This window comes from Typopeltis vanoorti, chromosome 6 (genome assembly GCF_054136105.1).
Source record: "Typopeltis vanoorti isolate ZY-2024b chromosome 6, IOZ_Tvanoo_1.0, whole genome shotgun sequence".
NCBI classification, from domain to species: domain Eukaryota; kingdom Metazoa; phylum Arthropoda; class Arachnida; order Uropygi; family Thelyphonidae; genus Typopeltis; species Typopeltis vanoorti.
Genome location: NC_143554.1, coordinates 39283866 through 39308473, shown reverse-complemented (window position 1 = coordinate 39308473; position 24608 = coordinate 39283866). Strand labels below are relative to the sequence as shown.

At 35.0% G+C, this 24608-nt stretch overlaps 1 protein-coding gene across 1 annotated transcript in view; it reads right to left on the bottom strand.

Moving 5' to 3' along the window:
• Nucleotides 1-13290: 13290 nt before the first annotated feature.
• Nucleotides 13291-24608, bottom strand: part of Rim2 (replication in mitochondria 2) — a 109219-nt gene continuing 97901 nt past the window's right edge. The window contains exon 7 of the mRNA XM_090394761.1: nt 13291-15460. Coding sequence (XP_090250887.1) covers nt 15213-15460 — 248 coding nt within the window. The 3' untranslated portion in view covers nt 13291-15212. The remainder of the gene's footprint in view (nt 15461-24608) is intronic.

Sequence of the window (24608 nt, the reverse complement as noted above, 5' to 3'; positions counted from 1 at the left end):
CTCCATTCCATATTTAGGGCACCATTATTTGGACAGAACCAAAAGATCACTAATTCTGCCTTCACTTATCTTACCATCTTGTAGTTAGTCTTCGTTTTCTTTTTTCTCCCCTATGACTACTTCATTTCCTTGATCTTTTCATTTGAACTATAAATACATCATTTTTTTTTGTTTTTAATTTAATATATTGTCTAATCTTGTGCATCCTTTAATGCTTAAAAATATTTTTTTTTGTTTTTAATTTAATAGATTGTCTAATCTTGTGCATCCTTAAAAATATCATTTCTTGCTCCCTGTTTTACTTTGATCTTTCTTTTGAACTTCATAAAATATGAAATTTAAGTTAGATTTCTCACCCTTTTTTTTATTTTTATTATTCAGTGTCTTTTAGATGTCATTATGTAACATCAATAATTAAACTGTGTCACTTGTATTTTATCTTCTATGACTATTTTTGATCTAATACAATCTTTGCCTTTAGGTTGCAGTGTTAACTTATTTAATTGATAAACTGATTTAAAGTCATCTTCATTATCTACATCTACAGTTATAATCTGCATATAGTTCGTCCACCGATTAGAGATCCTTCGACACTTCTGCACATCTCAGAAAAAGGAGAATCCATTCCGATAATAGGGTAATCAGTCCGTATAGTGGGATGAGTTGTTTATTATTATTATTACCAGTCGGAAAATTAACTTCTGTTTTATGATTATTGTAGTTAACTATGTTGCTTGTATAACAGTTGGAAAAATTTACCTATAAAGCAAGTGATTTCGAGTGTTGGCGACCAATTCGAACGTCCATTTCTTTCTCCCCTTCAGCATGAATCGACTATTCTTAGAAAGACGCGAAGCAGGGACCTACAAATGGTGAGCGAACTACATTATATTGAGGTTCTTGAATACACCCTCTGTCCAAAAAGAAACCGAACTTTTCGAAAATAGAAGAAACTAGTGGCGCCACCTGGTGTATCTTTTTGTTGCCAAAAGCAGCAACCTTTATTAGTGTTGTGTCAACTTTTTATGATATTTGTTTCATTAGAAGCCGAGTTATAGTGACTGTTTTTTGGTGAACGGTCAGAAAACGAGTTTCAAACAGAGATCTGAGATTGACTTTTGTGTTAAACTTGGTAAAAGTTTTACTGAAATGCATCAAAAGGCATACTGTGATGAATGCTTGTCCCATACTCAAGTTTACGAGTGGTTTAAGCGATGTCAAAGTGGATCAGTCACTCCACATATATGTGGAGTGACTGATCAGAGTTGAAGCCTCCAGAAAAGCATGCAACAGGACTACATGGCGAGGACTGGTGTGGCACATCACCGAGCATCGGAGTGATCATACGGCATCTGTGGATGCCAAATGAACAGATGTTAATTCATTTAAAAATTGTAAATTTATTTTTTGTAATGGATATTCCTGTTTCCCCCCCCCCCCCCCCCCCCCCATTATATTAATTTTTATTCTGCAGTTTATCAAAAAACTTTCTCATAGTCTTATCAAGGCTAAATGTCTCGCCAAATTCTTTTTTCAGTAACTTGTTTTAAGACATTATCGATACATGATCTTCCTTGTTTAAAATAGTTTGTTCTTAGTCTTTTATTCAGAATTTTACACTATATATATAATCTATAATCTGTATTTAACAAGCTTATTTGTTTATAATTTCCACACTCATCCTTTCTTAAATATATTATTATTAGACACCTCCAGGGAGTCCAAAAACTCATCGAGAGAGGGCACCTGCTCTACAGCGGTCTCTGCCACTCAATCCACCAACTGACCGCAACTACACCAACGGCATCTACCGCTGTCCACCACCACTAGTATTTCCAAGGACAATCACAAACATCCATGCCAACAGTGGGATTTGAACCTGCAGCCTTTTGGCTGGAGAGCAGATACGCTAACCACTCAGCCAGCCAGGCTGGCAATTAAATATAGATAACTTTAGCTTTTAGTTAATACGATGGAACATCATATTTCCTCCTAATTAACTTAAAGAATATTTGATATATATTTTCCAATATACTTCCAAAACTAAATTTTTGCAACCTAATCTAATGCTTTATTTTCTGTTTTGTTTTTTGGTTTTTCCAATCTATTGTAAGTAGTTCTACATCTGTACCAATTTTGATGCATTTTCTCTTAAAATTAGGTTGTATGATAAATTCTTATACTGATTTATTCTGGATCTGTTATTTAATTTTCTTAACATGTAGAATATTTCTTGACTTCCATGTATATCTTCTAGTTTAATGATAAATCTATCCTATGAATCTTGATGAGATTTATGGTTTTAGTCATATTTCTTTTGTATTATGTTTCTGAAGGAAAAATCTGCAATTTTTTTTTTATTTAAAACTTTTTGCTCCAAATTTTTAATAACCTTATGAATTACCTTTATCCATTCACTTCTATCTTGATTAATTTTGGCTTCTTTTAGATAAAGTATTATTTTTTAATTATTTCGTGACTCCTCCAAGGAATCCTCATCAAGGGAGAGCACCTACTCAACAATTCTCCGTCTCCACCACTACCCTCATCTACACCAGTGCCATGTACTGCCTACCACCACTAGTATTTTTTGTCTGTAAATTGCACGTGTTCTGAAGGCCAAATTGTCTGTATGTGGGATGAAAACCCAAGTTTCCAGGAGGGAAAAAACCCTACCTCCATATCAGATCAGCTAACTCACCTTCAATTGAAATTACCATATAGATTCTTGTCACGATGAGAATTGAACTTAGGCCTTTTTCAATCGAAGGGTGCAGCATCATTCTTTTAATTGTGCTATGGAGGTGTATATTGCAAGTGATATATTTTAATTCTTTCTTTTTGTAATAGATACTTAATATACTTTTTTTTTTACTTTCAACATTTTGTTAATATTTATTTTGTGAGTCTTCTGACTCACTGGAGATACCCATATAATAACTTTACTAAGTAATGATCCTAAGGGTTCATATCTTCTGAAAATGTGAAGATCTCTTACACATGAAGATCTAGTAATTTTAGATTATCAATTAATCCACTTATCAATTAAAATCACATTCATCCACTGGAAGCTCTGATATATTGGTCTAAGCCAGGCGAGGCAAACTTTTTCTGAGAAGGGCTGAATAACAAATATTTTCCACTTCATGAGCCAACAGATAAAAATCAAGGATGTCATGCAATTATATGTAAAATAGAAAACAAATTTACACCACTTTTAATTATTAAAATGTAAGTTATGACTGTGTACAGATATTTGGAAATTAGTGAGGGATATGGAATTCTTTTTTATGAGTTAGTGTTACCAACATTAAAATATTACAATCATTACATGCTCATCAGATATGGCAGATCTGTAAAAAGATTTTACTATCTTAGAAAATGTCTTTTCTGAATTATCAAATTTGAATATAAACAAACAAATATGTGCCAATATTGACTGATGCAAATTTGTACGTGCGACTAGGAAAATGAATGGCACTGGCTCTCAAAATGCTGTCAAGTTAGCACTGAGTGCAAGTGTGCTGTGATGAGAGTGAAACATATCACTACCTCAACTACACATTTCGAGCAAAAGCAGGCAGGCTGCATCATATTAATACTATTCTAGAGATATTGGAACAGCAATTTCATGATTCTGTCATGAAATTCATTGAAAAACCATTCTTAGCTTCTTTGGGCCACAGAGTAAAAGGTGGTGGGGCCACCTCAGACCCATAGGCCATAGTTTGCTAATCAAAGTCACTCTATAATATACTCTGATGTATATCTTTTGTGTCCTTTAGCTTCTCTTTTGTTTATCACTATTGTATTGCTATTTTTTGTTTTTTAGTTAATTCCAGTTCCTTTATTTGCATATACTAATATTTGCATTTTTTTTTAATGGAAAACAGTCATCTATCTTATCATATTCAAATACGGAATGTGTCAATAAGACCAGTCTCATTCTTTAGAACCTGTGGCACCGCAACTGTGTACTGACAGATTATGAACTTTCTGCTGCAAAATTGTCATTAGATGAGTTCAAGGAGATAATGTTAACAAATATCATCTGATTTCATATCATCATTTATTTATAATTTTACAATTATAAATAGGGAAACCAATCAAAAATAAGTAGTCTGTGTACACTAAGATAGGACTTAAAGGTTGTTATGACACGAAGGAAAATCAGGCTTCTCTGTCATATGCTAATTGATGGATCTCTGATACAGAGAGTTGGGGAGAATATTTCTGATGTATTTTCAATATGGAGTTTGGGGTCTGCATCTTAGGGACGTAGAGGTCCAGAGCATCAAAGGGTACAGAGGGTGGATGTCTGAGCCAGCCATTTTATTTGATTTCTTTGAACAGTGCTGACTAGAGGATCTTGCTGGGTTTCATCTAATATAGTAGAGTTGGGAATGTGACTACATTCCCAACTCTAGGAGTAATCCAGAATATTTCTTAGACAAGTAGTTCCAAAGCTATTTATAATATTGGTTGCTGTACAGAAAGATAGACTGGCTGGTGCACTTGTAAAGACGAATCTTTGTCTCCTTTGAGATGAGGCTCGACTTCCATATTTTATTAAGACTTCTGTGGAACTGCAATGCTTTCCGTTTTCTTGTTTTAATGTCTGTTAAGGAATCTGAGATGTGTGATCCAAGGTATACAAATTCCTCTACTTCTTCAAAGTGCTCATTTTGATTTATATAGATGTCCCCATCTATCTGATTTTTAATATCTTTGTTTCTCGGTAGTTTATTTTTAGTTCAAATATTTCTGCAGTTCTCCTAAGGCAGTTGAAGTGGTTTTGGGCATCTGTAACGCTGGAGTCAATGAAAACTATATCATCTGCAAAGCTCAGGTCTTCAGATTTAACTTGCATTAATTTAAAAATATAGTCAATCACTATGATGAAGAGATATGGAGCCAGAGTATCTCCCTGTAGGACTCCTGTGGTGATGGGGAAACTGTCCGTTTTGTCTCCATTAACTAGTACTGTGGCTTGATATCCCTGGTAGGGTGCCTTGATTGCCCTGATAAGTTTAGGTGGAATGCCATAAAGTTTGAGCATTTCCCATAGTCATTCCCTGTCAACAGAATCAAATGCTTTAGTAAAGTCAGTAAAGTTCAAAAGCAATGGTTCTTGTCCTTCGAACCCTCTATTAGTCTTCTGATGCAGTGAATGTGTTTTTGATTTTTTTTTTAAATGGAAAACAGTCAGTTAGTCAATGTTTAAATAACTGTAAACAGGAATGCTATTAAAATATATGAAATAATGTGTATATAGAAAAAAAAAATGATGTATATAAATAAAATAAAAAAAATAGTTTAAATAAAAGTTATATAAATTAATGTAAAATATTTCAAAACATCACAAATCTGGTAGATCGAATAAAATCCACTGGGATAAGGTAAAAAAAAAATGTACTTAAAGTAATGATGAACAAATACTTAGACATATCACCATTCTTCAATAGAGAGAAGCATACAAGATGACCTGTGCAGACTGCACTGCCAAAGGTTTTAGGCAAAAACTTGCAGGCTTCATCTAACATAAGTTGTTCTATGCCATGATGTTTGCTATTGGGATATTAATTTTTGTGTTATCTATCCTCTACTCTGTGCAGTAGACAGGCAGACGTGGGGAATGAACTAACCATGCTGCAACATCTGTAGCTTTGCATCTCTTCCTACTGACATGGCTTGGGATCTAACAGAGATGAGCAACTAAATGGAGCCTTCTAGTCTGACAGAACTAATGTTTGATCCAAGACAGACTGGAAGCTGTTGGTATACCAGACTTCTACATGCCATGCTTGAAGAGCTTCTTGAATTGGTAAAAATTACACCCTTGGTAGCATTTCAATTTTATGTAATTTAATCCAGTTCTATTTCATGCACCTCAGCAGTGTACAGCTGATATCTGTGGGCAGGATCTGATTACAGGTAAAAAAAAAAAAAAATCAGTATTCTGTTCTGAGAGTTTGAAAAAAATAGACAGAGGAGGGATAGAATGTTCAACTAATCTGCACAAGATGCTACATGACAATGCAATTGCTTAAGGTAGTAGCATATTTAATGCTATCTATACAGTATTGTCTATCCTGAGCGTAGAGCTTGTGGAATGTTTAGTGAGATGTCTGGCAGGGATTTATTTCAGATGTACATAATAAGGACAGCTATTGATGTCAAACGTGACAAAAGTGGCTCAATGAAAACTGAACAGATGTTCAAAATGTTCTACTTTCAGTTACTAGCCTGATGATACTTCTACTTCTCATTTAAGGAACGGGAAGAAGGATAATGAAAATTTATGTCAAAGTTGTTTGTTTAGGTAGGCATATGGAAGAAACAACACTGACTTTTCCCCCCTAAACTTTCATTGTTTAGGAGGGAAAAGTTAGTGTTGCTGGGCATACTAAAGGGGAGGTCATGTTTTAGCAATTTGCTCATATTTTATAACAATGTTACTGCCGAGGTGGATAAAGGGAATGGGTATACTATGATAATGTTGGATTTTTTTCTAAGGCATCTGATAGGATACCACACGAAAGGCTGTTGCATAAACTGGAGAATATGGGATTGGAATATAAACTCGACTTGGATCAGGGGATGGTTGACTGACAGACAGATATCAAAACGTGATATACAGTGGATGGGAACCTGCCAGATCTAAGGTGACTAGCGGTGTATCTCAGGGTTCAGTCCATGGGCCATTATTATTCGATCTGTACATTACTGGCATCAGGAAGGATCTAACATCAGATGTGCAATTGTTTGCTGATGATGCGAAGATAGGTAGGGTAATCAGGGATGCTACCAATATTCAGCAATTACAAAATGATTTGAATAGACTGGAAATTTAGGCAAACAAAAATAGCTGTCAGTTTAATGTTAGTAAGTGTAAAGTTATGCATTTTGGAGTGATGAGATTTCCACCGGCATATTATTTTAGCAGGCTTATACTACAAGAAACTGAAGAGGCAAGGAATCTTGGTATATTGGTGGATATTAATTTAAAGTTCATTCAAAGGTCACATAGCAAAAGTTGCAAATACAACTCAGAGGATAACTGCAATGTTGAAGCAAACCTTGACATGTAAGGATAAGGAAGTCATTTTGCCTCTTTATAAGGCTTTAATAAGACTACACCTGGATTATTGTGTGCAGATTTGGTCTACTAGGTTATGAGGGGATGAAGCTGTTTAAGGGGTGCAAAGAAGAGTTACAAAGATTGCATCTGGATTATGAGATTTAGATTAATGAGGACAGATTGTATGTAGATTGCAGACTCTAGTTAATAGGAAAAAGAAGGAGGGTGATATAATAGAGGTCTATAAACTTTTGGATGGATGTTATAGGATATCAACTGATGAAATTTTTCATTATATGGAAGGTGGGAAGAGAACACAGGGGCATCCATGGAAGTTAAATTTATTTGCAGTCAAGAAAGGGAAAAGAGCTAAGTTTTTCTTACAGACAGCAATGAGAATAGAATAATTTGCCCTTAGGGGTAGTGAGTATATCTAGTGTGAATGAATTTAAAGGAAGGTATGACAGCTGGTTTGGGTGTTTTATAGCTTCCTTTGAGTCCTTGACTCCCTGGAGGTCTCAGATAATAATAATATGCTCCATGGCTTCCTCTGATTTTCTGCACTATCTCACAAAGTACTGTTGTCATTTAGAGCATGGTGTAGCAACTATAACATGAGATCATGTGATACATGTGTACTGAGTAGTACACATGCAGTGTATTGTAATAAGGGCACTTACCGGCAGATAGCAACTGTCTCTGTCAGTATTGAACAGAACTTGTTGGAAAGGGATAGGGTTGTCTACAAGGATGGAAACTCTTCTATAAGCAAATCCATCTCTATCCTATCCTTGCAGATGTGTGACATTGCATTCTCAAGTTTCAAATATTCTCTTGAAGACAGAAGCATATTGGCTTGTATTTTTCTGCAAGAGGATCTTGATGATATCCAGGTATTGGTGGTGAGGCCATATTTATTTTCTCTGATTTACTTGCAATCTCAATACAGCATATCATACTGTTCAGGGGAATGGTATAAATGAGAATGTGGGCAAGTCATTCACATTAATGTCCCATTAGATACCACCCCCCCCCCCTTTTTTTTTTACTGTTTCCTATCAGTATAAGGTTTTTCACTAGATTTTACTGTGTATATTTCCTGATACAATATGTTCTGCTCTATCTTGTCTTCTGAATCACATTTCTATTCATTTTGGCATGCTCAGAAGTACACTAAATAATCTCTCCTGCAATTAGCACATCTGGGTGATTTACTTTTGCAATCATTTTCATGCTCTTTACTGCCACAGTGGGTAAAAGCACAATAGGCATTTTGAGAGTATGTCTATATTTTTTAAAAATTTAAAACAGTGCAAGAGTGATGTAAAGTCAGACAGCAGTGTTGAGATACCCTGCTTAAAAAAATATGTGAAGGTTTTAGAGTGTTGAATGTCAGGATGAAATTCCTCATTAATACAAGGACACTGCCTATATGTGAAAATTTGCCTTATGGCTTTCACTCCTTGATCTTTTAATTTGGAGAAAATTAGCTGGCCAAGTGATTAGCATATCCACTCTCCATCCATCCAGCTTATAGATGTTGGTGATAATTTCCAGGTGGGAGATTAATTTTTTCATTGAGTGTGAGATCACTGCTATACTTATTGGAGGGCTGAAGTGGTGGCTTGAAAAAGTCCCATATTTGGTCTCTAGAGCAGAATTTCTAGATCATGTAAAAAAACATAGAAATAAAACAAAAATAAATAAAAAATCCTTAATTCACTACAATATTAATGTATCTTTGCACTGCCCTCTCAGTGCATAGCAGTATGGTGTTGGATCCCAGTGATGGTGGTCTATAAGACAGGAGAGTAAAAAGCCAAAAGTAGAGCAAAGAAATAAACACCGATAAGGAAGGGCAGTTCCATCACTGGTTGTCCACAAGGATGGACAACCTTGTGGAGTACAGATGGTACATCACATGGAGGAGGGGCTGATTTGGTGTAGAGAAGACCTAAGACAAGGAAAGAGTAAGAGCTGTTAAAACAACTGACAGTTCCAAGAAGAGGGAATCTAATCGTGTCTAATCTGGCTAGGTATTATCAAAGGTGAAAGTAAATTGAGATTATTTAAAAATAAGTCGGGGGTGTGTTTTGGTAACAGTGAAGGTGATGAAGCTGTTCTCTATGAATAGTGAGAATGGAGTGTATGATCATCAGCAAAACTATGTATGGTGTTATTCATTAGTGAGAAAATATTATTGATGTATATGATATATGAGAAAGATCCTTCACACACATATACACACACACACACACACACAGATGGGGGGGGGGTCTGGAAAGTTCTAATAAACACCTAATTCAAAAATGTTTTTTTTTAGAAAATATCTTTTTTTTTATGATATATAAGAAGACATAAAATTAATTTTTATTTAGGTATTAATCAGAACTTCCCAGTTCCACCTTGTGCATGAGAGAGAGAGAGAGAGATAGAATAAAATGAGAGCACTCCCGCATTGGTTGAGATATCAGGAAAGAGAAATCCATCCATCGTCATCATATGGAGTAATGGTTAATGATAAAACTAGCTACTCACTTACAAAGGGTGTAAGGCAGACCACAAGATAACAAATTGCTAAGAAGCCCTCAATGCTATCATATGCCTTAGAAATGTCAAGTGCATCAGAAAAGTTCCATAAAACTTGTAGTTTCTTGGAAACTTTCCATGACACATATCCAGAGGCAAGGCATTCAACAGTGGGTGGATGCAGAGTGGAAGAATCTGTACTGGTGGTCAAGATTAATTGGTGGGTGTCCAAGTGATGCAGTTGATGGTTAATGACCTTCTCCACTGTGAACCAAGTTTAATGGAGGGATGAATAATCACTTGCAAGGTAAATGCCTACTGGATATGAATGGGTGCAGAGTGATACAGAACATGTTAGTTCTGAAGAACTTTTAAATAGGGAGATACTAAGAAGACTTTTTTGGTATCTAGGTTGTTCAATATTGCGATGTCTTTCTGGCAAAAAAAAAAAAAAAAAAAAAAAAAAGGCCTATTGTGCCCCATTTCTGGTATTGCATTTGTTATTACAGTGATGCCATTTGGATGAGGATAGACTACCCTTGATGCCTTTGAAAGGAACCAGAAGTCATAACTGCTGTTGTATAAGAGGCAAGCTTTCTGAATTTTTGTCCTTCCAATGTTAGATTCAAGTTTGTTGATAGCTGGTTGGCATTTGTTGCATGCTTCACTATAGGCTAAAAACAAAACCACATTTTGTTTTTTATTGCTCACTTGGAAGTGAAAGACAAAGTTGAGTGTAATTGTAAAAGGGAAACATTCATTAGATTATGATCTGAGGTATTGAAAGATATAACAGACAGTATAACTAGAAGGATAATGGAGATTAAGAAAGAAAGTAGGGTGTTGGGAGAGTAGAGAGGATTTTGTATTCTTGTTGGTAAAGTGATAATGATGCAAGGATAGCAGATGATTGCTGCTTGCTTCAAATATTTCTGCATTTTTCCAGTTTAGTTAATAGAACTGAAAAAATGTCAACTTAAAAATGATAAATTTGTAAGTAATCTTAAATCCTAATTATCCAAAAGTGACCTTTTTAGATCACTGTTTGGATAATTAGGCTGCAGAAATTCAAGCTTCAGAGACTAAAGACATCTAGGTGTTTTTTTAGAATATGGTAAGTGACAAAAATGACAAATGAATGCAATGAAGCATGACAAGAAAACTATGGACTGGAGCAGATCATAAGGTTAGGATTTCACTGTCTTATCATAAATACTGTTACAACTTCTGCACATCCCTGTGCTGCCCACAGAATTGCATGAGCCCAGTTCCATTAGTGGCGCTGTGCACAGTTAACATTCGCCTGTTTATCAATAGAGAGAGAGTTGTCTATCTGTGCAGGTGGGGATTCACACTTGGGATCAGTAGGATTTGTGTATTGGACTATTAACCGTTATAACGATACAGAAGATATATCTGAACACCAAAGAAAAGGACTACCTGACTGTCCTCTGTGACTTGTGATGTCACAAGTCAGAGAGGACGATGTCACATGTACTAACTGATAGCCTGGGAGTGAAAGCCTATCGTCATTCTTTAGGACACTTCCTAACACAACTTATGAAGCAGAGGGTGATAAAATCAATGCAAACAACAGACACAGAGATATCCTCTTCACAGATGAGATTTTCATCATTGAAGAGTTGTTTACTGCCAAAACGATTGAGTATATGCCCTGGATGGTCGCACAGCACATGCCATACACCCAGGATTCAGAGATCATCCTGCATCAGTGATGGTTTGATGGAGTGACATATCAGGAGTATCTCCATGTTGGATTTCTGTGAGAAAGGGACAAAACCTCAGCCAAAGTGTATCAAGACACCGTGCTGGAGCCTGTGGTAAGCACTATTGGGGTAGGCACCAATGCTCACCCCAGTAGTGTTTCCACTGAATGTTGTGCATGCTACCATCGATATGTGCCCTCACAGACTTTGGATATGCATGAAGGCAAAAAGTGGGACATTTTGAACATTGATTGCTGCTATATGCACGTTGTACATGTGATTTGTATGTGCTGAAAGCTGTGAATGATTTACTGATAGATTAAAGGTTTATGCACTGTTCAAGTTGTAACAGTATTTATGGCTAGACTAGGTATATTTAGCATTCTCTAGAATATAGTCTGCATAATTCCTTCTGCGAGCATATCTTGGACAATCAAGATGTGTAGTGGTTGTAATAGTTCATATCTAAGTTAGAATCAAAAACAGGTCATGACCGTAATAGATTATTAAATGTGTTGGAGTGAATGTGTGTTTATAGTTTTTCAGCTATTTCTTTGAAGGAATAGCTTTTTTTTTTTTTTTTTTTTTTCAATGACAGTGATTATTTTTATTTCCATCACTGATTTTTGTGAATAGCTAATTAAAGAATAGTTCATGAAGTGAAGAAAGATCTCTTGAACATGTCACCTATGCAAAGCACCTAGTCTACTTGCAATAATATGGCTTCCTTTTAACTTGAATGCTCCTTCCATCAATGGTCAAGCAATGCATACAAATTAGAGTTGAAATAGTTGTAACATTGGTGCTGCAGATGGAATAATCGAGAAAGTCTGTTCTAGACACCAAATATGACTTTTACTAAGGCATTTAAGGTCTCTAATAAGTAATGCAGTCATCTCACACCAAAATTCATGTGCCATTTAAAGATGTTCACCAAAATTTAATGCACAGTGGGATTCAAATCCACAGCTTATTGGGTTAGAGAGCAGAAATCCTCACTTTGCCAACCAGACAGGCAATTAGTTACTGAAGAATATCCAAAGCTTTTATTTCTGCATAAGGAACCTTACGAGGAATAACATGATCTTAGATCATGTCCTTACAGATATACATTGTCTGTTTTGCACAGTTTTTTGATCTTTTAAAATGCAAAAAATTAATTACTTATGTTCGAAACAAGCGAGAATAAATACTTCTTGAAAACAAATGTAAATCAGACAAGATTTTGTTGGGTTTTACAATAAAATAAAACTAAACTTTTAGTTGCAAAATTATGCAACCTTCTGGTGATAGATTTTCCTAATTAAAAAGTCATAGCAAAGTGTCAATAAAATGAACTGCTTATGAAAAAAAAAAAAAAAAATTTAATCTTTTTAAATACCTTCAATATTTGCTATGCATAAATTTAACTGAATCAATCAAAATCATTTAATAAGTTCACTCTTTTACTATTAAAAAACTTTTTAATATTTAATAGTAACAGCATTTAAACAATTACAATATTCATACAGGAAACAACTTTACAATATCATACAATTGTTTTAGGCTTCATCAACAAGACTAGAAAATTTTTCTCTCATCAACAGGTGCTAAAGTATTTAAATATTTATCTTAAATGTTTTAGGTTTGATGTACAATTACGACTTTTGGAAATTGTATCTTCCTTAGTAATACATTCAGTTGTGGTACCTGATGTCAGAATTTAGCTAATCAGTCACAAATTATGCATGTTTCTAGTTTTTTCTAGTCTGCTTTTGCCAATAACATTCTGATCACTTATTTTTACAGAAAGTCAGTACAAAATAAACTACAACAAACACAGAACTGATATAAAAAAAATCAGCAATGATCAACTGTTAACTCATGATGCAATTCTATCCGGCCTGCGGAAAGATCATGTTTCTGTATAACTGTCATATTTAAAAATTAATTTACTTGTCAACGATTTATGTGTTTACAAAAAGAAAAACTGTGCAATACACACTGTTATTTAAAAAGAAAACTGTTGCAAAAAAAAAAATAAATAAATAAAAATAATTAAAAACTTGAATACCACAATTTTCTATTGTGAAATCTTTTGTTCCAAATGAATGAAAATGTGGCCTCTTGCTATATAAAATATCAAATTGCAATACTTTTGCTACTATTTTTAAGATGTGCAGCATTTATATTCTCTCTCTCTAATAAGTACACAATACATTTCTCTATATTACATTTAATGACAGTAATCACATTTGGGTAAAAGGTCTGCACATAAGATTCAAGTTTTGCCATGAAATATTTCAAGCTTCCTCCATTCCATTTTATCCTTTGCATACACACAAATAATTAATACTTCATTACCGATTTGCAAATTTCCCATTTCATAATTATCTGAAATTCTTCCCCCATTGAAATATTTCAATAGTTCAGATTATTTCACCTGACTATTTTAAATCAGAATAAAAAAAAAAAAAATTCAACTGTTTTCAGGTACTGAGGTAAATAGCTTCTTGTAAGCTGGTCTCTCTGTTTGCAATATAATTCCCTCCAGGCATACATATTGTTAGTTCTGCCCCACCCCTACAATTACATTTTGTTTTGGCTAATAATGAAAAGCCAAATCATAATTATTTCACACTTTTTCCATTTCAAAAATGCCCGAAAAATTGTGCTTCTCCTTTTATTTAGAAATCTTAATTGTTCCTATGTACAACTTTTTTGGGATGAAATGAAACAGGGTTTTATCTAAATATGGAATAAAAACATTAATATACCTAAGTACTGTTGAATGTTGCACTACTTGAAAAATTGTACATTTTAGCAGGCATTCTTGCCTCCTACTAAAAAGTAAAAAATTTGAAATAATAATGGGAAGGGAGAGAGAAATTTACTTTTAAGAGAACAAATGTGCACAGTATAACATGTCTCCTTATGAACACATATGGCCATAAAAACAAGTTTATTTAACATACCCATACAATATTTCTGTTTTGTAAAGTAGTTCATAGACCCAGTTCTCACATTTAGTGCTATGAAATGATAAGATTATTTTATTTCAGATTATAATTAAACAAAATACACATGTTTTGTGTAAACAATTACACTATATGTAATTGTTATGTATATTAGTATGTCTCATGGTATATACTCATTTCTTACATTTAGTTCAACTTGAAGATTCATACCTTTATAGAGCAGATGGAACACAGGTTCAAAGATGAAATAATCTTATTACCTATCAAGATGTGTTATATCACCCTAATCTGCAGGTGATTAAGAATTTACTCATCATATATATGTTATTTCAACAATATTATCTGTTCTGAAGGGTACAAAGTTGCTTACGAAGCATGTATGTAGTTTTTCTAATCAGAATCCAAGACAACGACATTTATCTTCAATTCAAAGAAAATTCACAAGAGAAAAAATAAACTTTCATATGACATTCAAATTAATGTTAAAAATATGGCAAATGTCACTTGTTAAGACTGCTCAGCAAATTAAATATCATCTTACAACTGCGAGTACTTTTCAATACTATTTGTTCTTGTAATGAGCAATTGAGAAAGAATAAGACATAATATGTAGCAGCTCATAAAAGAAAATATAGAAGCAGCTTGCAAATGGTATAATAATTACACCACACTGCAAGCGAATAAAAGTTGTCTACATACATACATAGGCAAGTTGTAGAATTAACTGTAAAGGTTTAAGGGCCAGCTAAGATTTCAATAATTACATGATTCTAAATACAAATGCATAGATACCTTTTTTTTTTTTTTTTAAGATGGGACACTGATTTCACACTTTTTGAAGTAGTTTGGTAAAATCTTGAAATCTGTTAATACCATTTCAGTTATTTTCAAAATTCTAAGTGTATTGTCTATTAACAATTAACACTGCTCCTCCTCATCCTCACATATCTGAATAGCAGGCACACTATAGGCACAGTTAGTAAACAGATACACCACAGCTTCATATGTTGCCATCATAATGGCAGTATTTGGAATTTGCCTAACTAGCTGTGTACCAAGGCCACGGTATAATCCTCTGTAGCTTTCTTCTTTAAAAACAAGGAAAAGAGTTTGAAAAAAGGATTTATATTTGTCTCCTTCTTGACGCAGACGAGTCCTGACTACTTCTGCAAAACAAAAGCAACATGCAGTTTTTTTTTATTTTTTTTATTTTTTTATGTAAACAATATAAATTTTTAAAAGCATTCAAATCATATAAATTAAACAAATCTGAGCTGGAACAAGTAGTTGAAAGCATTGTTGTATTTTTCAAATTGTTTACCAGTCCATGGATAACTTTAAAAATATTCCATAGCAAGCTACCTGCCTAGTAAGTCTATAAAGATTTTGTTTCAAGGCTGTGTCAATGAGTACAAGATACTTAGGTCATATGCAAGGTCAAAAAGTCCAAGCTTTTTTCTCAGCAAAAACCAGCTTTAATAGACTAATCAATAGGCAGCTACACTAACTTTAAATTTAAAAAGAAATCAATTTAAGCAAACTCGAGTTCACCGCTTGTAATGTTCAACCAAAAAAGTGAATGAAATACTGTACATTAATAAAATTCAGAAAATATCCCAAAATTGATATAGTGAAACAATGCTTTCCTTAAAACTAAGAAATACTCCTATAAAAGTACTTATTATACTGGATGATCTCGCATAACTATTTTTGTCTCCCCAGACTATACCCTCCTTATCCAAGTCAAATTTTTATAACATAAGCATATGAGCAAGCTACATGGGTGAACTGTTACACCCTTCACATTTTATACAGCATAATAGATAAAATTCCATCAACTCCAAAACTCAGATTGTAGGCATTAGTGAGACCTGGCTATCAGAATCAGACATACTAAATGGTATCAAGTGTAAAGGGTACATTATTTTTTAGGAAGGATAGAGAGGATAGGAGGCATGCTGCTAAATAATTGATATCAGATGACTTAAATCCAGTTAGAGTTGAGACCTATGAGTGTAGTACTACTACTAACAGTATTTCATGTGGCAGTGAGCTTGAAGCCATCTGGTGTGAGGCAGAATATAACAAGACCAATTACATAGTAAAGTGTTGTTACAGACCTGGTGAATCGGTTGCTAGTGATGAAGAAATGCATCACCAAATAGAAAAGATGAGCACGAAAAGAGTAATCATAATGGGAGACTTCAATTATCCAAATATTGATTGGTTGGAGTAGAATCTCATGAGAAGAATGAAAATGCATTTATTGAGCTGTTGCAGGACAACTTCCTCAAGCAACATGTGACAGAAGGAACTCAAGGTCAAAGAGTGTTAGATTTGATTATAGTGTCAGAAGACATTTCAGTTAAAGATTTAACTATTCTGACTCTGGTTGGTGACAGTGATCATGCGGTACTCACTTGGGAAGTGACTTAGGTTTATGAATGCTCCATTCAGAAAAGGTTACATGCTGAACTACAGAGCAGGAAATTATGAACAACTGAGGAGCATACTGAGTTCAGTGGAATGGGATTGGTTGATGGATGGGAAGAATATCGAGAGTGCATGGGAAGCATTTAAACAATACTTAAATGATGCAATATCAGAGTGTGCTCCGAGAGTTCAAAGAATAAATATGGTAGGAGTCAAATGAACGTGTAATCTTATTAAGCAAGAGAAATTCGTAAGAAAAGGATGATGTGCATTATGAAACTTATAAGCAGTAGGCTAGAATAGTCAACTGTTGTACAGAAAGAAAATCTGAATATGAAAAGAAACTTGTTCTGTGTGCTAAAGACAACCCACAAAAATTCTATTGATATGGTGCACGTAAAAGAAAGAATGAATATGAAAGAATAACTACCCTAAATGCATATAGCATGACGGTTACAGATGCAGAAGAGATTGTTCAATTAATGAGTGCCCATTTTATTAAAAGCTATCAACCTGGTGTACGTAACATTGAGCTCACTGCTACCTCTTCACTGAATGAAAAATTCATCATATGTATGAGGATGAGATATCAGCATGTGTGCTAAAAGAGTGTTCAGCTGAACTGGCTATTTCCACTGACCAGGCTATTTAACATTAGTCTCAGAACAGGGAAGATTCCACAGGAATGGAAAGAATGTATGGTAATTCCATTGCATAAGGGTGGTGCAAAGACCGATGTATCCAACTTTCAACCAATTAGTATCTCAAGAGTGGTGGTGGTGAAGATTTTGGAAAAAATGGTTAGGACTCGCATTCATACACCATCATATTTTTGGATTTTGCTAAAGCTTTTGACAGAATACAGCATGATAGACTGTTGCATAAATTGGAGAATATGGGTGTGGATTATAGAATATTAGCATGGATAAGAGAAGGGCTGATGAACAGATATCAAAAAGTGGTATATGGGGGATGTGAGTCTGCAAGATTTAAGGTAACAAGCGGTATACCACAAGGATCAGTGCTTGGTCCACTGTTATTCAATCTATACATTAATGATATTGGGAAAGATCTTACAGTGACATACAACTATTTGCTGATGCAAAGATAGGTAGGGTAATCAGGAATGCTGCTGATATGCAGTACTTGCAAAATTATTTGAATAGGTTGGAATTGTGGGCATGGAAAAATGGATGTCAGTAAATGTAAAGTCATGCTCATGCATATCGGCATGATTAGACATCCTATGTTATACTATACTGGTAGGATTATGCTTGAAGAAACTGATGAGGCTAGGGATCTTGGAGTGTTAGTAGATAGGAAGTTGAAGTTCAGGGGCTATGTGGCAAAGATTGCAAATACAACTCAAAAAGATAATTGCAATGCTGAAACAAACATTCAAGGATGTCATCTTGCCTCTTTACAAGGTGCTGATAAGACCTCACTTGGACTATTGTGCGCAGGCTTCCGTTGCGATTCTAATATATTGGAGAGAGTGCAAAGGAGTGTGTTAAAAATGATATCCGTTTATGGAATACCGATTATTAAGACAGATTGAGAATTTGTAGACTGCAGACACTAGCAAACAAAAGAAAGAGGGGTGATATGATTTGAGAATTATGATTGAGTATGAGAAAGGGTCATACAGGTCATGATGGAATTTTTCAATTTATGGAGGGTGTGGAAAGGAGAAGCAGGCATCATTGGAAGCTGAAAATAAATGCCACTAAGAATGGGGTGAGGGCTAGATTTTTCTCTTATAGGGTGGTGCGTGATGGGAATGGATTGCCATTGGATGTTGTGAGTGCAAGCAGTGTGAATGAATTCAAGAATAAGTATAATAGCTGGTGCTTGTAGTATTTGGCCTCCCTCAATGATTTCCTGATTCCCTGGAGATCTCTCTTAATAATAATAATAAGAAGAAGAAGAAGAAGAATAAAAATTATTATTTGTCTGTTAATTACGTGCAATCTGCAACTAATTGGGATACATGCAGGATGGAAAAAACCCAAGTTTCTGGGAGTAAAAATCCTGGGGGTCTCTGTACAAGACCATCTAACATGTCTTCGGTCAAAATAGCCCATCTAAAGATTCCTCTCATAAAATCTTATTTTCAAATGAAGATCTATAGAAAGCTTCAAAACAAAAAAAAAAAAAAGTTTCTCTCAGTTTAAAAATGCATAATTTTAAAGTCAAGCTCCAAAGTATGAGTCACAAAGGAGTAACATCATCTTTATTATACAACAGTGGTCTGAAAAGTTCTCAACCTTGACCATAGATGGCAACACTATCAGCAAGATTTTTTTTGTCTAAGTTCGTACATCAGTTATTAAGCATCCATATGAAATTGCAAGTCATTCTATCAAGTAGTTTGTTTTATACAGCTGTCTAAAGCAAAAGTGTTGACTGTATCCTTTAAAATGGATAAAATATCATGTGGTTATAAAATTCTTTGTAAGAGAAGGTTTAATACAAGAAATGGGCTGCTGAGTATAAACGTGGCAGTACCAGCTCTGAAGATGATCCACGTGAAGGACGTCCAAGAAGTGTAACATCACCAGAAATCATTGATCGAGTGCACAATGTGGATGACTGGTGAGTCAGAGTGTGTGAAATTGCTGAGACTATAGGCATTTCAAAAGAATGTGTAGGATAGCCAAATTAACAAGAGGGCAGACAATGCAACAGCCACAAAAGATAACGACAGTGCAGTAACAAAAAACACTGCACTTTCATTGGAATCCCCAGAATCAGAAACTGAGGAAGAAATAACCGAAGTAAAATTTCGAGAGAAAACAACCACTGATCTAAAAGACAAACAAGAAACCAAATCCAAGAAAATAAACAGTCAACTATATCAAAACCAAAAAACTAGTTGTGGTGGTGGGCAGTAGATGGCGCTGATGTTGATGATTGGTAGTAGAGGTTCGGTGTAGTGGTGGAGATGGAGAGTTGTACAATAGGTGTCCTCCAGCGATGAGTCTTCGGACTCCTTGGAGGTGTCACGAACAATAATAATAATAATAATTATTATTATTATTATTTTGCATGAAAAATTACAAATGAAAAAGCTTTGCACAAGATGGGTGCCGCGCTTGCTCACAGCAGATCAAAAATGCACTCGCATGAAAATCTTTGAACAGCGCTTGGAGCGTATTAACAAGAATAAAACTGATTTTGTGCATCGTATTTATTACTATGGATGAGACTTGATTCACCAGAATCCAAACAGCGGTCAAAACAGTGGACAGAAGCTGGTTGTTCAGCGCCAAAGAAGACAAAGTCGGTTCCATCAGCAGGAAAGGTAATGGCATCAGTGTTTTAGGATGCTAAAGGCATTTTGTTTATTATCTTGAATTTGGTAAAACAATAACTGGGGAATATTATTCTGATCTTTTAACCAGACTAGATGAAAAAATTCATGAGAAAAGACCCAGTTTGTAGAAGAAAAAAATCATCTTTCATCAGGACAATGCACCTGCCCATTGTTTTGGCAATGGGAAAATTAAGTTATCTGCACTATGAATTGTTGGAATATCTACCCTATTGCCTAGATTTGGCTCCCTCTGACTTCTATCTCTTCCCAAACTAAAACTTCTATACTCTTCCTTGCTGGTCGGCATTTTTCTTCGAATCAAGAGGTGATTGCAGCTATAGAGGGGTATTTTGCAGATCTTACTGAGAACCACTATAGGGATGGGATAATGGCACTGGAGCATCGCTGGAATAAATGTATTAGACTAGAGGGAGATTATGTTGAAAAATCCTGTTTTACTTTTCTCTTAGCCAAAAATTTAAGCTTTATCTTATCTTCGAAAAAGCTCATATTTTTTATTCAGAGGAAAGAATGTGGTATTTGGTTGCTGGGAGTTGCCAACATGTTACAGACTTTGATCTTTTCAGATGAAGTCCACTGATGGCAGTAAGTTTAAGATACAACCAGCCTTGTTTAAAATACTAAATGATAGGAACTAACATCTCCTGAGAAGTCTGGTATCTTATTTTGCTGTCAGACCCTACAAAAATCTGTCTCTGGAAATGCAACCAGCTAAAAGAAATCTGAAATGTTATTACAGAACTATAATCATGAATTTTCACAGAGCCACAAGTATTTTGTTAATACCAATGAATATACATTGCTGACTGGCTATTAATAATAGTGCTTCATGATATAAACAAAACCAAGCGAAAAAATTATATACAGGCAGTCCCTGGGTTAAGGACGACCTGACTTACAGCATTCCGTACTTATGAATGGGCTCCCTATAAGGATAATAATTAAATTCAGGAACTAGTTTCTTTCATGCATGTAAACAAACCTGCATTATTAATGCAGCTCTTCCTGTTATTTGGAAGTCCAATTTCAGGGCCTAGGTCACACTTGCCATCTTTGACGATTGGTTCTTGAACTGTTTTATTCCTGCTGTGGAACATTATTGTTCATAAAAGAAAATTCCCTTTAAAATTCTGCACGTGCTGGACGATGCTCCTGGATGTCCAACATCTTTAGATGACCTTCGCTTCGCTGTAATGTAAAGGTCGCATTGTTATCACCCAACACTACATCGTTACTACAGCCAATGGACCAGAGAGTCATTTCTGCATGCATTGAAGGCTTATTACTTATGGCATACATTCCCACAAGCATTCAGGACAACAGAAGATGATGTGATAACCTTGAGAGAGTTCTGAAAGAACTATAACATCCATGATGACCATCAAAAAAAAAAAAGCTGATTCTTGGGAGGAAGTGAAGCAATCAACAATGAAAGAGGAACAAGCTGTGCCCTCAATTCTGTGATGATTTTTGTGTCTTCACAGACGACATCACCAAAGCCAGAAAAGTTGTGGTGAATAGTGGCAATGCACTGAAATTGGACATCAATGAAAATGATGTCAGTGACTTGCTAGAGTCCCATTCACAAGAAATAACCAATGAAGACCTTATGGAAATAGAGATGCAGCTGATAGAAACACAAGAACATGAAGAATCAGAAGATCTACAGCCAAGAAAGTTTATGACAAAAGAATTAGCTGAAGCCTTTCGTCTCATTGAAGCAGAATTTGCTAAGCTTCAGGAGCAAGAGCCTAACATTCAGTGGTTTAAAAAGGTTTACTGTGCAGTTAGTGAGAATATCAGCTGCTACAAGGCCATTTATGATGAAAAAGAAAAAGGCTGTGCAAACAACCCTAAATACCTCTTTCAATAAACCGACTTCAGTGGCAAGCTCCCCTCCTCCAGAAACAGAATCAAATCCTGATTCTCCAGCACCATCTCCATCATCTTCCGATTAATGTTAGCCTACCTTCTTGCCTCAGAAACCCCTTCCAGTAGGCAAGATATTGATGCAACTTTTACTATTCTTTTTTGAAATTTTTCCTATCTAAACTTTTTGTATGAGTTTGTTTTTATGTTCTGTTTGACTTAAAAGAAAGAGCACAATAGTTTCTGTGACTGTAATAATACAGTATTATTATTGCCACATATGAGCCATTATTGTATTATTATTATTCCAGCATATGCGCTGTTCATCAGGGATCCGAGTTACATACAAATTCGACTTAAAGACGTTCTCAGGAATGTATCTCATTTCTAACCCAGGGACTGCCTGTATAATAATTAATTTATTGAACTTATTGGTTATTCTACTCAGCATCTTCAGATCACAAAACACTGCACTCCACTAAATTGTTGTAGAAGCAAATCAAATCCTAACTGAAAAAGAACTAACATCTTCACACCGCATCCCCTCTATGGACCAGATAACCATTCATCAATTTAATTTGCAGAAGTCAGCCTATATGATCTCAGAATGACAGTCTTTGTGATCTTCGGCAAATTAATGCATACTTGAGGTTGGGGAAGTGCTTCACAGCCAATGTCAATTCTAAAAGTAGTCTCTCAGACTTATAGCATAGACGTCTTCTTCCATTCAATGTGTGAAGGAATATCCAGAGCATGGTCCACCAGCTGTGACTTATACAGATGACTGCAGATGTAATTTTGGTGTTCTTCAGGATGTTAACCATTTTGGCAATATGTCCAAAGACATATTGGCAGAATGGTTAAACTTTATATACTCCTGGATGTGCAAGAGGATGAAGTTAGCTACCCAGCCACTCATTCAGCTACCTTCATCCATTTCCCAATGGATCAGCCTCATCCTCTTGCACATCCAGGAGACTATTAAAAGTTCCTGTTTCTGTAGTTTAGCCTACTTTGGTTAAGCTGACAGAACAGTTAATATCTGCATTGGAGAACAACAAAATTACACCTGCAATCATCTATACAGCAAGTCAGGACTGGCAGACCATGCTCTGGATATTCCTTCACACAGGATTAAATGAAAGAAGATGTGTGTGTGTGACACACAAAACTTGCTATAAGACTGAGAAACCATTTTTAGAATCAGCAGTGGCTATAAAGCACTTCCCATAACCTCAACAAGTATGGTTGCATTAATTTGCCAAAGATCACAGAGACCATCATTCTGAGACCAAATAGCCTGATGTTTCCAAACCAAACACCACATTCTTTCCTCTAAATAAAAAATATGAGCTTTTTTGGAATAAGATAAATAATTGAATAATTGTATGGTGATCCAGCCCCTAGAGGATGCTATGTTAAGATATTATTTCTTTTTCGGCTACTGAAATGTTTCTACAATAATCTAGTAGACTAATGTGTGCTTGTCACAGTGGTAATTTGTGCTCCAAAGATGATGGGTAAAAAAAAAATAAATAAAAAATAAGTTCAGTAAATTAATTATATATATATATATTTTTTTTCTCTTGATGTTTATACTGTCAAGCACTGTTATGAATAACCAACAACACCTGAATCTCTCTCTCTCTCTCTCTCTCTCTATATATATATATATATATATATATTGCTGACTGGCATGAGCCAATGCAAACAGAACCATATGGATCATGGAGCAACCAAAATTGGTCTTGTGGTATAGATCACGTACACTGCATTGTGTAAGAAATCATGACCAATACATTCTATACTGTCAATTTTTTTGACTAATCCTTAAACTTCCTGACACGTGGTTTGAAGAGAATAACCATGCTGCAGTGGTCAGGGCTCTGCTGCCACTGCAACATTCCATGTGGAATGTTGCCCTTGCCCAGAGAGAATATGCTGAACTGGAACATGGTCAATACAGCTCTCTTTATTACAAAACTTACCAATGCTTAAGAAAGAAAGAGGAGTGCAGTATCAACTCTCTATCATAAATTAGTAAGTCTTAAATGCACTGAGGGCATTATTAATTTGTCTTCCACACTGAGCATTAATATGTCTTACTTCAAGAAAGACATATTAATTTACCTATTCTCATTAGGTAGTATAATCAAAAATTCTCTCTTACCAGGGAAAACAATTATTCTTAGTGATACTTAAAATAGAATGTAGCAGAAAAAGACTTTTCTTCATTTGTATTATTTTAAAGGTCAAATTGTTTAACTACTTCACTTGTATAATAATTCATTTATCACATCACTCTTGAAAGTTAAAATAGAACACCTATTTAATCTTTTCTGGTACTTCATTTAATTACACTATTAATCTTTCAGTCATGGGAATTCACTTTTGCTCAAAAATGCATTTTCAGAAACACTTGCTGCTTATTTGTCATCAAGTTGTACATGAATGTCCAAAACAAATTCTCTGGTCTCCATTCTTAATTTTCTCCCTGTCTGCTGCTTGGAAACCAATGTTCTTTTAGTCTAGCTGTCAGTCTCCCACAAACCTCTTTGCTGCACACAATGCAATTGTCCAACTAGACAGCAAGCAAAAAGTCAATAATGGCTGCCACATTGTTATGAAATGAAAATGTCTTTGAGACAAACAACTGCCCTACTGTCTAATCAACA